This window comes from Egretta garzetta, unplaced genomic scaffold, assembly GCF_000687185.1.
Source record: "Egretta garzetta isolate BGI_Z169 unplaced genomic scaffold, ASM68718v1 scaffold448, whole genome shotgun sequence".
Taxonomy (NCBI): domain Eukaryota; kingdom Metazoa; phylum Chordata; class Aves; order Pelecaniformes; family Ardeidae; genus Egretta; species Egretta garzetta.
Genome location: NW_009260497.1, coordinates 2,432,007 through 2,447,816, shown reverse-complemented (window position 1 = coordinate 2,447,816; position 15,810 = coordinate 2,432,007). Strand labels below are relative to the sequence as shown.

The 15,810-nt window shown below is 50.8% G+C and overlaps 1 protein-coding gene across 1 annotated transcript in view; it reads left to right on the top strand.

The window, feature by feature from the left end:
* The first annotated feature begins 1,178 nt into the window (after positions 1-1,178).
* BOK (BCL2 family apoptosis regulator BOK) overlaps positions 1,179-15,810 on the top strand; it is a 23,341-nt gene continuing 8,709 nt past the window's right edge. Inside the window, exons 1-3 of the mRNA XM_009644449.2 lie at positions 1,179-1,380; positions 5,496-5,624; positions 13,148-13,311. Of these exons, the coding sequence (XP_009642744.1) occupies positions 1,200-1,380; positions 5,496-5,624; positions 13,148-13,311 (474 nt within the window). The 5' untranslated portion in view covers positions 1,179-1,199. The remainder of the gene's footprint in view (positions 1,381-5,495; positions 5,625-13,147; positions 13,312-15,810) is intronic.

Sequence of the window (15,810 nt, the reverse complement as noted above, 5' to 3'; positions counted from 1 at the left end):
CGGCCTGACCGCCTCCGATGGATCCCAGACTAGGCACTCGCTGATGCAGATCTTCCAAAGAAACGTGAAGCCAACCCCGAAAAGAAATCACTGAGGGGAACAAAGCACAACATGAGAGGTAAATGCATTTTTTTTCATTGGGAAAACTGAAAGTAACTGGTGTTATTTTGTTTGAAAATTGCTATTGTAAGGAGGTGTCTCAAACCGGGGACTGAGAAATACATTTACCGACATCTGAATAAAGGCTTTGGTCTGACTCTGACTTCGGCAGTGGCACTGGGTTAAAAAGTCAGATCAACAGATGAATTCAGGTGCCTCTGAAGGAATTTCTAATTTCCTCTTTAGGTGTTCATGCCTGAAACCTTTTTTTTTTTTTTTTCTTAAATCTGCTTTTCTGTTTTGCTCTCTGCTATTGCTAAAGGGTTTCAAGAAGTAGTATGCACGTTGCTTTGGGGGGGAAAAAAAAAAGCGAGAAAAGGAGTGACAGAACCTATACCTAAACTGAGAATGTGGTAAACTGTCTCCAGTGAGACGTTTCAAACGTTCCCATACCCCTGCTCTCACACTAGGGCCATTTCTTCAGAAAGATCCATGACCTACTGAGCTGGAATGTCTGTTGACATCTGGTTGAGGTTACTGGAGCTCATATTTGAGATTCAGGTTTTTTTCGAGTTTAATTGAAACAAGCTGAGATTGTCTACACATTCTGTGAACTGCTTCCACGCTCTGACCATCCGGTCTCTCTGAAGGGCAGTTCCAGGACTGCTGAATCTGAACGGGGCAAGAGGGAACACCTTGGCAGCTCAAAACTGCAGCCTTTCCATGGGTCATGCTGCCCATGGAAGTCCAAGCAGCTGAAAGACAGAAGACTTTGTCCCTTGTCTGTACAATGCACCAAGAGAGATGTTTTGCAAATACGATACTACTGGCTTTAGCGTAACTGTAAGGTGCAATGCTTGGGCTTCTGATTTACGTCTTTGCAATGCTCGAGGGCTTACAGATGCTTTTATTCACCAGGCAAAATGAAAAACTGGTCTTTGGAGAACAGCTGCTGGGAGCTGTGACGAACCAAGAGACCAGAGGATTGCTACGCAGCTCCTGCGGATTCTCCTCTGAGGCATCGGCTCAGCCTTCCAGCAAGTGTCTGCTGAGGGGTGGGTTCAGCTTTTTTTCTTTCCTCTGTCTTTGCTGCAGAGGTGATGGAGGTTTTTGACAGGTCTCCCACGGACAAGGAGCTTGTGTCCCAAGCCAAGGCCCTCTGCAGAGACTACATAAATTCGAGGCTAATTCGAGCGGGTGTCAGCTGGAGCAAACCCGAGTACAACGCACCAGTGCCCGGCGGCAAGCTGGCCGAGGTGTCGTCCATACTGCTGCGGCTAGGTAAGTCCCCCTGAAACTACATGGAGCACTTCAGACCAGAGTAAGGTTTCTGCAACTGTTGAGTACCGAGAGGCTTCTCATGTGATGATACAGAGGTTTTTCTTCTCTGCTTTGGGCAGTTAGGCTTGGGTTTGGTGATCTTCCCTAAACAGCTCCTTTACTTCCATTTCCTCCATCCCTTGGGGCACTGCTCAGTGCAGTGTTTCTGTGGAGCTACTTTTTTTCTGAGGACTTGCAACAACTTAAAAACACGATGCAGTCCAAGAAAGCCCAATAGCAAACTAAGTTTATCAGCACAAGACGACAGCTGCATAACAGTTTTCGCAGTAGTTTCAGCAGTCTATTCTCAGCTTGGCGTTTTAACAGGTCCTGCAGTGTTTTCTCCAGACGCAGGTGACTTGGCTGCCACAACAAACCCAAGCTGGCATCTGGGAGAGCACTGCTACCTACCACCTTGGGCTTCATCAGTTGCTCACCCAGCTGCAAGGACATTTAATTTGGGGGTAGTTACTTAGACCATGTGCACTGGAGATTTTAGAAAAGCTGCTTTTCAGTGATGGTGTGTCGACAGCATGTTTAATTTTCCTCTGCCTACCTTAATCATTCAGCAAGACATGAGTTTTCCTGCTTTTTGCTGGAGCAAGGAGGAGTTGGCTGACATCGCCTGGCATACACTGCCATTCAGTGCCCAAACCAGCCAGCCCCCCTCATGGCCAGGGGACTGCCAGGGCTGCAGGGAGAGCAATCCAAAGGATGTGCCCATAGGCTGCTCCATGAAGACCTGCTCTGGAGTTGTGCTTGTGCTACGAGCACCCTCTAAATGCCAACAGTTGCCTGGCCTTTTGCTTTAGGTTTTAGCCTCCTGCAAAGCATAAAAGCTGTGGAGTCTCCTTCTCTGGAGATACTCAACCCCCACCTGGATGATGTCCTGTGCACCCTGCTCTGGGTGAGGCTGCTTGAGCAGGGGGGTTGGACTGGGTGATCCCCGGAGGGCCCTTCCAACCCCTGCCATACTGGGATTCTGGGATTTTGTGCTCAAGTCTAGCCGTTTGTCTTCTGGCATCCTGACACCCTTGTTCTTGGAAGTTGCTCCCAACATCCCCCTTTGCCTGCAGGCTTGTATATTAGTTCACATCTGGCTGGGAAACTACCACTAGCATTTGCATCTTAGTTACACCAAGGTTCAAGTAAGTCTGGTGAAGTAACCTTTAGCTGGGCCTAACAAACTCAGGACCAGGCTGGTCTCCCATCTCTTTCTACTTCTGTTTGATATTATCCCAAATTTCTTTTTAAGGCATAGCTGTGTTTCTTTTAACTGACCTTTTTTTTTTTTTTTTAAAATTAATTCTTTTTCCCTTTTTCTATCCTATACTGACGTCTGGTTTTGTTTCCAGTGGTTGTTTTGTCTTTGGGTTTTCTTTTTTGTTGTTGTTCTGTCAATCTCACTGCCTCTTTGTCCTCCATTTCTTCTCTGGCTGGGTTGGGGGTTGAGATTTGTTTGCTTTCAACCAGATCTTCTGTGGGTGGCCAGGAGCACGTTAAAGGGCAGGCAGGTGGCAGACTGGATCTGAAGGCGTCTCCTGGATGACTCTCCTGTTACTTACTCATGTCCAGATGGAAAGATTTGGCTGATAGTCCCAGGAACTTGGCGTCTTCTCTAAGCAAATCTGGAGAGCGCCATGTGGTACCATGGGGTGAGCAGTCCTCCTTATTAGGATGAAGAGTTGTTTCTGCCTGTTCAGAAACTGCACCTGCCGCATGGCCTGTCCCTGTGCTGTTCCCCTTCGCTGCTATAAGCAGGACAAGGCTGAGTGGTGCCCAGCCACCTGCCGGCATTGGTAGTCCTTAGCTTCTCACTAAGCCGTGCAACGAGCCAGACCTGTTTTTTCTCTGTGATAGTGCTGAGTAGCCTGTGGAAATGAGAAGCAGAGTATTCCCTTGCCCTCTTGTGCATAGAGAGTCTGAAGAACTGGCTGGAGGGCCAGCAGAGGCACTGGGCACAGGTGGTGCAGCTGCAGTCTTGGGGAGCGAGAGCCCATCAGCTCAGTGTGGCTTAGCAGCTAATTGGTGCAATTAACAAATCAGAGGTGGCAAACCTAATGGTATGGCCAAATGAGACACCCCAGACCAACCTGCCATATGTGTCAGAGGTCTGGTTTGTCTGAACTTGTCTCTTCTGTGGCCAAGACCCAGGTAAGCGGCCTTTCACCGCTGCACTGAGTGTGTGGGGACTGTCACTGCTGCCCTGCTGCAGTTCCTCTGTGATTACTGCAGGAAGGAGGAAAAGCGCGGAAATTGCTCTAAACGTTGCAAAGTGTGCAGTCGGGCATCTGAACATGGACACTGAAGATAACCACCGATGTAATGCGCTGCTGGGGGGACCTGGGGCTGCCGGGGCTGGGAGTCTCCATGAGCCTGTGACTGCTTTCCTGCACTTTTCTTCCCCTGCCCGCTTTTGTCTGCCCTGTGCGTGGCTGCAGGGCAGGGCCCGCTTGAGCAGCATGTGTGCCTCCAACCAAAACCTGATCTCATCTGGGGCCTCCAGGCACTGCTTGTTAAAAGCTGTCCCAGTGGCAGGCTCCCAAACGCTGATCCCAGCCTCCCGTGCCTCCCTCTGGGCTAACCACAGGCAGGGCTATCCCCGTTTCCTTGCATTTACAGGGAAGCTCACGTGCTCCCTGCAAGCAGAAAACAGCTGCCGAGCAGTGCAAGCAATGGTTCCTCTTATCAGGGCTGACCATGTGTTGGCAGGGTTTCCTCTTGCCGTGAGATTGTGTGGGACAATCCCACACTCACAAAGGGCCTGGGGAGTTCGTCTGTGGAATTCTATAGAGCTGGGCTTTGACAGTGGCCAGTTAGATGAATTAATGTCCCGTAGCTAGTGACTTTGTAACAAGCTCCTGACTGGGCTGTCATCTTCCTTTTCAGTCCCCATCTAAATCGAATTTTCAGGAGGATCAGTCGCCCTCTGACTAGGGCAAGTCATTGGGGTCTTGCAGTGGGATGTAAAGCTGGTGTGACAGTTCCCCTTTTCCCCTGTGTGCTCCAGAGCACCCTCATGCAGGAGAAGGACACGGAGTGTCCTCCTAAATCCAAACCAAATAGGACTCCCCATGCACAAAGGGCCTTGGTCCCATGCAATGTTTGCATTGTGTAATCCTCCTGTGGCAGCAGTGCAACCCTCGTTAAGTATCTGTGGACCCCCCCAAAGAGAGAAAACCATTGGAAACCGGGCTTTATTAATCCTGCTGCTCAAAAATGGTTTGTTTTGCTACAGAGGAAAAGCTTTACTGCTGTTGCACATACTCCATAGCGCAAGCCTGTGGGAGGAGGTTCTTTGCTTGTCCTTGGTATTTCCATCTTGGTCTTCAAGCTAGCCTGACGCCTCCAACCGCGTCCCAGCCGGGGAGAAAACAACCTGGAGGTTAAAGCACGCGTCTGTGCGTGTGTCGGGAACCTTGTTGCTGAGGAGGCAGCCAGGCAAATGAACATCTCCTTAACCATTCGGAGGAGAGAAAGAGCTCCAGATCGTCACAGTGCCTGTGTGAGCATAAAATAGCTGAGCGGATAGTCTCTTGGCTCAATTAATGTTCTGCAGCTCTGGGTGGATCCTCAGCTTTCATCAGCCTCCAGCATTCTTCAGTCGCTGTCATCTTGAGGCTTTTTTGTACGAGTCTGATGGGGTGTTGAGAAAGGGTGTTTGTCTCAAAAGCTGACGTAGATGTACATGCCTCCATTTCACTTCTGAAGAAAAATGAGATGGCTTTGCTTATCTGAGGCCTGTCTCCTGTGTTGGAGGAAAGGCAGGCATCCAGCCTGGGAACATCATTTATGTCGGGGATTACTGCAGCCACACCGCTGGTATGGGGCCACTGCCGGTCCCTGCTCCCTGTAGAAGTCCTAGGCAGAGAGGGTATTGGGAGAGCAGGGTGCGGGTGGCAGGGCCTTGCGTCTTAATGACCCCAAGCACTCCTGCTGCCTGCTTAAAATACGGTGGAGCTGGGGTTAACTCTCTTTGGCTGGAGGAGTACGGGGGGTGGCCCCAGCTGTGATTCCTACACGGTGAGAGCAGGACTTGGTGTTCTGCATGCTGACTCCTGACTGTTTGTTTCCAGGGGATGAGCTGGAATACATTCGCCCCAATGTCTACCGGAATATCGCCCGCCAGTTGAACATCTCGCTGCACTCAGAAACTGTGGTGACGGACGCCTTCCTGGCAGTGGCTGCACAGATTTTCACTGCAGGTACTGTGCCCTGACAGATATCCAGACAGGGCTGGGCGGAAAGGAACAGGATGGGGCCACTTCTCTTAGAGAAGGCATGTTTCTGGGTTGGCCTGCGAGGTGGGGCACCATTTCTGAAAGGGCCGTGGGCAGTTTGGCAGCGTGCCCTGCTTTAATGATTTAATGAGAGCTCCTCTGTGCTATGTTGTTCTGGTAGGGAAATGCCCTGTTTTGTTACATCCTCCTGGCAGGTTCTCGCTCATTCTAGAAGGCATCTCCTGCCCTTCCTCGTTAGGAGGTGGTGTTACCTCATTGCTCAGGGAGGTCACTCATTCCAAGCTCCTTTGCTCACCATTGGCAACTGGAGAAGATTCATTACATGGGAGTCTCCCTTGTTCCAGCTCATGCTGCTGGTGCTGGGAGCCAGAACCAACTTACCACGAGGGAGTTCCTCTCTTTCTGGCTTCCTTTTCCCTTGCAATAGCCAGAACTGCAATGGAGCCTGCTGCTTCCAGTTACTGCTTCTCTTTTCTCATACCCGGGGAGACGGGAGCCTCAGCCCTCGAGGCTAGCTGCTCCAGACAGGCCGGTGCGTTGAGCTTTCTCACTGCTTTGACGTGAATGTTGTTCTGCTGATGTTTGACCAGTCCCAGCAATGGTTGTCAAAAGCAAAGGTACAGTCTGTGCTGTGTTCCTGCGAGGGAACCTCAGCCTCCCTGAAAACAGTCCTTGCCCGTGGCTGGGAATGCAGGCTGGGGGAAACAGGGAAGAGAAATGTTTTAGGTGGAGATTTATGACAGGCAAGTCCTGATGCGGTTGTAGATTTTCTGCAGTCTCGTGTTATCCATGGAAGCAAATGTTAGAGTCTGGAAACAAAACAACAACAAAACCCAAAACACACCGACAGCTACTTGCTGACAGCATAGTAGTGTGAAAACACTGGATCCAGTGTCGTTGACATTGTAAGTGTCACGGGAGGCAGTGATTCCTGTTACTTTGGGAGCAGATGGTACAGAATAGAAGTCCAGGTCTCTGTTGGACTTTCAGATAGGCTTCCTCGCTCAAAGTCTTTTTATCTTCACAGTCAGCTATGTGTCTTTATGCGTATGAACTGCATGGGAACCACTGACACCCTGGAGAAGCCCTGTGCTGACATCCCGGACTTCAGATCTGAGGTGTGTTGTGGTGGAAAGCACAGGTGCTCTCCAGAATCACAACAGATGGCAAAAGAGATATCTGAGAGGGGCTGCAAAAGCACAGCAGCCAGCAGGTCTAGTAGGGCAGATTTACTCCCCAGATCAGGGAAACTGAAACAGTGCCATAAGGAATGGATGGAATTGGATTCTGTAGCTAATACTGCCATCCTCAGCATCCTCAATATCCTCACAGAGCACACCTGGAATGCAGGTTGCCTTTGCATCCGGGCTGGCTTGGGCGGCCACATGGGCTCAGAGAGCAAGAGCTGGACAAGTATGGCCAGAATGTTGGAGTGGGGCTGTGTTCAAAGTGCAGGTGCCCTGTCTTGTCAGTTAGCACTGACCTTTACTTGCATCAAGGCTTACAGGAAAACGCAGGCTCAGGTATTGCAGGTAAGTGGGTTATCTTCTTAGATGACTGTAGCTGACTGCATCAGAACTGGCCTACCTCCAGGGAATTAAGGCGGGGAGGTGGATGGCTGCAGGCGGAGCAGACTGCATGTGCTGCTGTGCTGCATAAACGTGATGCTGGGGAGAAAGCCCTGCTGGCTTCTGGGACTCCTGCTCTTGCCAATGTGTAGTGACAGATAGATTGAGAGCTGCATTTTTTGGTGTTGTTCAAATTCTCAGCTCAGGAGTCAAATGCAAGGTGCGCATGGTTTACAATGCTTTTGCTGAAAGTAAAGCTAGAAATTGCAACTCTTGGTTCTAAACTTGGGGTTTTCAGAGTAGTAAGAATGGGGTCTGGACACAGCCCTTTGAGGCTGGCGATGCTAGAGACTTTGGGAACATGGTAGAAGCCCAGGCGCAAGCTCTCGTGCTGGTGCTGGCCCTCGTCTGGGGACACCATGCTGCATAGATGGCTGGCAGTTGGCTGGCTACACGGGGGGGTGGATTCAAACCTTCCTGGTGCTCTGTATGCTCTGGTTTTTTTCTTCTTTCTCATCTCCGCCTCAGAGCAACTGACAGGATAACCTGTGAGCATGAAGCTGGGGCTGCATATTCAATTGCTTTTATCAACTTGTTGTTGCAATTTCTCTTGCTAGAAGGCTGCTGAGTGGCAGAGGGGGAGGAGTTTGCTGATTTTTAACATTCCTGGATCCCAGCTGCAGTCTCAAGACTCAGCATTTAATGCCAAATCCAGCAAATCAGAGTTGGCTGTGGCAGCCAGACATTCAGTCCTAATTTTTTTCATAGTTCAGAGCAAAGAGGCTCTTATTGAGTGAAAGAAACCAGAGACTCAAGTGCAGTCTGAGTTTTTCGAGCCAATTGCCAACAGCTGAAGCATCTCAGCCTGTTTTTCACCGTCCAGTTTATTAAGAAAACAGCTACAGTCTGATGTGGCAGTGCCTAGACAGTCCGGGAAGCCCCGTCAGTCACTCACAATGCCTTTCCAGCAAGGGAGTGGGAGATTTTGACCCTACCTTACTGGAGAGGTTTTCTGCTTAATCTTTTACACGGCCTTCTTCCACACTCTGGTCTGGGCTTGAGTCTTCACGCTGTAGCTCTGGCCGTGCTCACTTCCTGGCCACGCTGTCTGCAAGTCCTGAGTAAGCACAAGCCCTGGATGGACCTCTCAAGAAGGCAAGACTGAAGACATCTGGCATCCTCGTTGGTCCCACTGCATGGGTACGTGGTGCCATATTCGCCTTTAGAGCCTTGTCTATTCCAGTTATCTCAGGTTTGGCTTTTCTCTGGTGTAGCAAGGACAGCTTGAATCCCAGTTGCAGCCAGATTAACAGCTGAGAATACAGGCGGAAGGTGAGCCGGTCACGGAGCACGGTAAGGCTCCAGCTGTATTTTGCTTCCCTGTTTCCGTACAACCTGTTAGTTATTCAGGGTGAGGAGAGTCTGCCTGCGCGGAGAGCGGCACCGCAGAGCCCTGACCTGCTTTGGCTGTTGAAGGGTCTGCAGCAGCATCACCTCTGTGACAGTAGCCCTGGTTCTGGTGCGTGCTCTGCAGCCAGCAGGAGATTTTCCACTGACTTTAGCAGGCTTTGGATCGAGGCCTGGCTGAGCTGGCATTTACATTAGCTGTTTAAATAAATCCCAGAAGGCAGGGGTCACTTGGTGGAAAAACAGAAGAAGAAAAGGGAGATGCATTTTCCTTTCCTAAAGGAAAGAGTTTCCTCCAGTTGGTAAGAGCTGCTAGGCATGAGGGCTCTCTCAAAGCTTTCATTCTGGTTTTATATTGGTTCAGGTGCTCCTCAGTTTTTAATCGAGTGCTTGGGCTGAAGTGAACCCTGTACAGCAGAGATGCATAGTTAATGGGCTCTAGGGAGAAAATACTTTCCCCTGCGGGAGCAACTGCTGTTAGGAATGCATCCCACTGCTTCCTCATCCCTTAGGCCTTAGGAGTTGAGCTCCCTGCCTTGTGCACGTCCCTCTTGGCTTCGCTCTCTCCACCAGAGGAGCGGATATTGTGTCTGGTGTATCCCTCCAGCTGTGGAAATGTCGCACTTGATCATGTTTCTCCTCAGTACGATTTGAAAGCTTTTATGCTGAGTGGAGCAGAGGGAAGTTTATTTGAGTAACCTTGGACAGTGTGGTGCTCCAAGACTCCGCACAGTCATGTCTCATGGCCTTTTGAGCTCTCCCCTGGGGCAGGCGAGCTGATGTGCAGCGGGAACACTTTCAAGAGCGGTCCTCTCCCGCTAATTCGCTTTCCCCTGGGCTCACCAGTGTTTACATACCTCCAGCTCCCTGACTGGCCTTGAGTCTGCAACTTGTATTCCTTATTTCTTTAAATGCCTTCTAAACTGCTTTTCCCATTTTCTGTGTCCCTGTGTTCCACCTCTGCGAGCAGAAGTTTCAGAGCTTTCTCTGTTCCACTCACTCCTTTCTGGACCAATTTTCCATTCCCTCTTGCCGTTAGCTCCTGTGCAGCAGTCCGCACAGCGGGAAGCTGTGAATAGATTGTTGCTCTTGGTGATGAGTGCCCGTTTCACCCGACGTGGATGGCAGCCAGACCTTTTCAGGAATTTGGAGCAAGACAATGTGTCTTCTCTGCTCGTGTGCGCTGGCCAGATGCTATTCCAGCTTACGCCAAGGCATGCACCGAGCTAGTGTCACCTTCACCCTGGCCTGGACATCACAGGGGGCAGGGGCACTGCCCTCCCAGCAGACTGTGCTCCTCTACCCCTGCCAAGGGAATCCCTGAGAGCGAGAAAAGCTGATGGAGCTGATGTCCTGAAAAAGTGCTGATGGGGGCTGCTGTGGCCTGTTCCCCTGCCCTGCCTGGCTGGGTGGCTGCTGGAGCCCTCCTGGGGCAGAGGGACCGGCCACGGGCACGGCCCAGCTTTGCTCTAGAGCGGCAAGTAGAGGTGTCTGCTCTTCCCTTGCTTCGGGGCTCCCCTGCAACATCTTGTGCCCTGCTGCCTCCATCTTCTGCCTCCAGCAGTGGCAATAAGAGGTTCCGTGCAGACAAATCGTGAGGGGATTTCCTCCTCTCCCACCCCTGTGGCCCAGCTCCACCGGTAACAGGAAAAGCCGACTGAAAGATTGGTTTGACCCTTATAAGCATGCTCCATAAAGAGGAGGATAATGAGAAGTGACCGCTGAACCCTTCACATCCATCACCACGTGAAGCATTGGTCAACAACTTGCTCTCTTCCTGCCACCCACGCGATGTCCATGTGCCAGGGAAGCAGTCACCTTGTGCAAGCCCTGCAGCAAGCACCACTGCATAACAGCCTTGGCAGAGGTGCCAGAGCTGTGGGGCTTTCCCTCCATCCTCCCTAGGAGGAGACACCTGGGCTGACGTGTAGGTAGAGCAAACTGCTTTCCTGTGTATTAGAGGAATCACGGGGCTACCGAGCCTTTGTCTTTCACAGGTTGTGGATGTACTTTTCTTCTGTTGGAAAGAGAAACTTCGGTTCAAAACAAAGTTAATCAAGATCGTGGCTGTCTTTCTCTACCAGGGTGGCCTCAGCCCCCTGTCAGTCTTAGTTACTGCCATGTAACTATCTCAAAGCTAATGGACTTGCTTCAGATACTTAAGCAAGAGGGTTGTCAGTGAGGGAATAAGCCAGAGAACGCTCCCCTGGAATTTTGGGTAACTTTGGTTCATCTAACTCCAGATGCAAGGAGCCACATTTCCGCAGGGATGGAGAACAGCAAGAACTGACACTAAAGCTGAGTGTAAGCCAGCTGAGGCTCTGGTCCAGGAGATCGTGGCCAGCAAGAGGTAACCCTTTAAAGCCTCTTCGCCGGGTGGAGAGGTACTGGCCTGCAGCAGGACAGCCCCTTCCTTGCCAGGAGGAGCCCTCTGTCTGGTGTTTTCTCATGCGGTTTCATCGCCTCTTCCTGGCTCCTTCTGCTGGCTGTCATAGCGACACGTGGTGTGAGAAAGACAGATAAATAGTGTGAATACCACACAGGCAGTGAACTTCCTGAGTGACAGCTCTGGGGAAGGAAGGAACACCGCAGAGCCTGCTCAGAAAATAAAATCAGAATAACAGCCAATTTAGCTATATTAATAACTTCCTCTGATCTTGGAGATAGCGCTGGTGAAGGAAAGATCACTGCAGGAGGCTCTGAGCTACTGCTGTTACCTTTGCTACAGAGCCTCCTCACACAAGGATCATCTGTAGGTTTTGATCTTATATCAGTCTTGAGTGAAAACTGGCTTTTTTGGAACACCAAAGGAATTTTCTTCAGTCTAACAAGCCATTTCTGTGGCTGACATCTGAACGGTTTCTCTAAAGTTCAGTATGTTTTTATTTAAAAAAAAAAACAAAAAACAAGCAAGCAAATCCTGAAAGTGTTCGTGCGCGTGTCCCTTCTGAGGGACTAAGTGGAAGGATTGTGGAGATGCTCTGAAACCTGCAGGGACTGTGGGGAGCTCTGCTGCCATGCAAACAGGCGCGAGGGGTCTGGAGCTGCGTCCTAGAGAGGCGGGTTGGGGTGCCTGGGGATCTGGGAGCATGATGCAGGGATGAGGGAGACTCTTCACTTCATTTTAATCGTATTTAAGGGTTTGCTTTCTTAGCTGATGGATCGCTGAGCACATCCAGTTTCCTGTTTGTCTGTTTAACCCCTTCTGGTCCTTAGAACTCGTGACTGAACTCATCTTCCCTTCCTCTCACCCCTGTTCTTTCTTGTTGCAACTCAGCAAGAACGGTTTTGTGTGGTTTTTAAATACTGAAACCTCACCTGGCTTCTGGCTACGTTTGGCAGAGAGAGACCTTGGGCAGGCTCCACAGAGACCTAACGCTGTAAAATATTTCACAGTATGCTTGTCAAATGCTGCTATTCCAGATAATAAAGTAAGATAATAAAGTAAGGGGGGGAATTAAACTTCCAAGCAGATCCAAAGGAAATCCATGTGCTGCTGAGCCATGGTGGTTCCCCTGCATGGCTGCAGAAGGGTTGTGTTTCCAGGTCACTGGTCCTGATAAAAGCCTGGAGGGGGACTGCTGGCTGCAACGTTTAAGTATGGAGTATTCATGCCCAACGGTGTTGGCGAAGTGTGGGGGGGACCCAGGGAGGTTGGCTGGTACCCAGAACTGAGCTCGAGCGCTTATGGCTAGCACTAACAGGAAGATGACTGTTGCTGGGACAGCTTCCACGGAGCATTCACTGCTGGCAGGTCAGCCTAGCAGGAAGGCTGTTCTCTGGGAGATTAGATAGCTGGCTGACACCCTGTCCCCACGCTGCCTTCAATGGGATAGGAGATGCAGTGGGAAGCATTGTAGGCAGAGTGGCCAAATTCCTGAAGCTACCTGGTTGTGTAGGTGGAGGCGTACTCCTTACACCAGGGGGGATGCCAACCCTCTTGGCCCTGTAGCTTTGCCTCCCTTTTTTACTCTTGTGTCATGGCAGAACTGCCTGAAGACGCTTATCTCATGTGTGCCTTGCATGCCCCATTGGAACACCCTCCTCTGATCTGGAAAAAAACAGGAATGCTTTGTCTAAAGGGTGTTGCGCTGGTGACAAAAGCCCCGGGTTGCTCACACGCTGGATTCAATCGCCTCCTGTGCAGCGTGTGCAAGGCTGAGAGTTAATGGCAATATAAAGTGTGGTGGTGCTCATCTTCCCTATTTTGATGATGCCTTTGGGCTGCTTTCTCCAAAGCTGTGCACCCGGTGCTGAGAGGGGGTCAAAGCATGCCCAGGTCAGATCATTTCATTCTGCTCCTCCAGGTGGAGAGTTTTCCCCAATCCTGGTCCCCGGGGATTTCTTTGCCCCCCATGGCAGAGAGCACGCAGAACTGTGGCTGCACTTGAACGCAGAGCAGTGTGCCTGCAGCGTGGGCACGTGTAATGAAGGGGAGATCTTTCCCTTGAGTATTCAGGACTGAGCTGTGTCTGCATGTGTGAATCTGAACAGCTTTTCTTCTTTTCTCAGGCATAACGTGGGGCAAGGTGGTGTCTCTCTACGCCGTGGCAGCTGGGCTGGCAGTGGACTGCGTGCGGCATGCACAGCCAGCCATGGTTCACACCATCGTAGACTGCCTGGGAGAGTTTGTCCGCAAGACCTTGGTGACGTGGCTGAAGAGGAGAGGAGGATGGGTAAGAGATGCTATCTAATCAAGCTTGCTTCCACACACTCAGACCAGGAAATACTCTGGTTAATGAGAGTGAGAGTGCCCCCGCTGCAGCTTTATGCAGAAAAAGATTGAATGTGATTCTCTTCCACAGCCCTGTGGCCACCACTGTCCTACTCACACTAGACTCCCTATAGCTCTGTTACTGCCTCAAGGTCCCGTCCTCGACAACATCAGCTATTCTGGTCCTCAGCTTCCTGTGGAACTGTGCCATGCTAATTCAATCCTGACCCATCAGGGCCTCTTCTGTTCCTGGCCTGAACATCTTTGGAGCTGCCAGCCACTTTTAGCGGGAGACTGTGAACAGGGGTTGTTCTCTTGGGCAGCGGTGTTCTAGAAACTGAAAAAAATGAGCCCTGGCAACTTAACTCCCCTTTTACCCGCCTCGCAGTTCCCTGAGTCAAAGCTTATCCTATTGCCACCATAAGGAATTTTAGAGGGATATTAAAGCCTCTTTTGTGCCATTCCTTGACCTGACCCTGACGATGCTCTGTGAATAACTGCTTCTGATGTAGCTCAAAACGCTTTGAAGAGCACTCATAACAGCCGTCGGCAGTGGGAGGGCTCATGGCTCTGTCACGGGTCTGCTCTGAGGCAGCGGGTAAGGCACGGTGCTGCTCTGCCTTGGAGCGGGGCTCCGTGTCATGTGGCTTTAAGCATCTGATGTCTTTGGTTCTCTCTGTATGCGATGGAAAATACAATGCACCTGTGGAGGATGGTTGAGAGCAAGAGCTTAACTTTTGTGCTGTGGAATAGTCAGACACCTTCCCAGTGGCCTCCCCGGGAGGCTGAGATGCCCGGTTGGTGATGGTAGCGGTTGGCAGCTGGGCAACATACGCATGTACCAGGGTCTTGGTGCCTTTCTGGCAGGGATGTAGACACTCCTTGGAGCGACACAGCCGGAAGCGCTTTGCTGTGCTGCCTGGCAGATGCTTCCTGGAGCTAAATATTGCCATGTGCCACCACTGAGCTCATGGCACATCTTGTTCCTGAGGCATGCACTCTTCCCAGACGGAGCCACAGCAGCGAATTCTCTCCTTTCCAAGAGGTGATATTTATTCCTGAGCCATCCAGAAATGGTCAGGCTCCCCAGCCAGCTCACAGCCAGAGAGAGGGGGATGTCTTTTTCCAAACTGTGCATTGCTCCACTGTGCTGAGACCTCCCAAGTGTGCCTGTAGCTGATTCAGCCACCTAGTCTCTCCAGTAGTGAAGGCACCTCTTTGATGAAGGGTGACTGGAAAAGTAGTGTTGTTCTGGTTTTGGATCCCTGACATTTACCAAGTGTCGTTGCCACCTTAAATCATCCCTGCCCTCTCTAAAATTGCGTGACCTTGAGGCCAACTGAGTCAGGGAACTGCTTAGTTGGGCTGAAAAATAACCTTTGATTTGAATGCCCTGATCTGTTTTATTTGCACGGACGCAAAATGATTGTGCCGAGGCAGGCGAGGAGGATATCCTGGGAAAGGGACTGATTAAGTAGCACTGTTCCTGCCTGTGAAATCCCTGCCTCCGTATCATTTGAGGCTTACTTTCGCTGGGTACCTGTAGAGCTGGTTGAAATGTGTTCCCTGAAACAATTTTTCCCTTGGAAAAAGTCCAGTTTCATGAAAATTGAACTGTTGCATAAGAGCGTGCCTCCTCCCAGTTTCCAACTAATTTTTTTCTTTGTTCTGGTAAAACATGCGTGCTCTGATAAGTTAGCATCTTGGTTTAATTTTTGTACTGCATCATAAGAGTTCAAAACAGGGTGTTCTGATCATTCCAAATGGATATTTTTGGAAAGTTCATTGCATAGCAAACAAACCGCAAACCCCATCCCCAGACCAAAAGTTGCTCTTTGCAGCTGAGGAGATAAGTCCTGTCCACCCCAGCTCCTTCTGCCCAGTATCCCTCAGGAAAGGGAGGCCGATCTCGCTGCTCCCCATCAGGCAAAACGGCTGTAAAAGCCGCTGGGTTGTGCTGATTACAGCCTGGCTCCAGCACCCTTATCAGCCAGTTTGGACTGCAACAAGGAAATGCTTTCCCTCCAGAAATGGGGTCTGGGGAAAGGCTGCTAAGCCTCTTGCCACCTTGCACAGTGCTTCCCTGCGTGTTCTTCCTCTTGATCTGGGCGCTGCCACGTGAAATTTCCCAGCCTTGTTCAGGAATGGACCAGACAAAACAGCTCGGCAGTGGGGACCCTTTCATCTGCTGCCTGGCCTAGCTGGTTGTTAGTTTGTCTTGGCACAGAGTCCTTGTTTCCCCTGTGCACATGGCCCCCATCTCTTGGGCATTGGCTCAGGTTGAGGCTGCCAAGAGGAACCACCGTGCTCCGAAAAGCCACCGTGGAGACCTTGGAAAAGCATTTGAAAGTCTCTGCTCCACAGCAGGTCCCCATACTGCTTCCATAGGGTGGAAAAAGACCCTAACACCCCCCCCCCCCCAAACCCAAACCCCCCCAACCCCCTTACGAGAAAAAAGAAA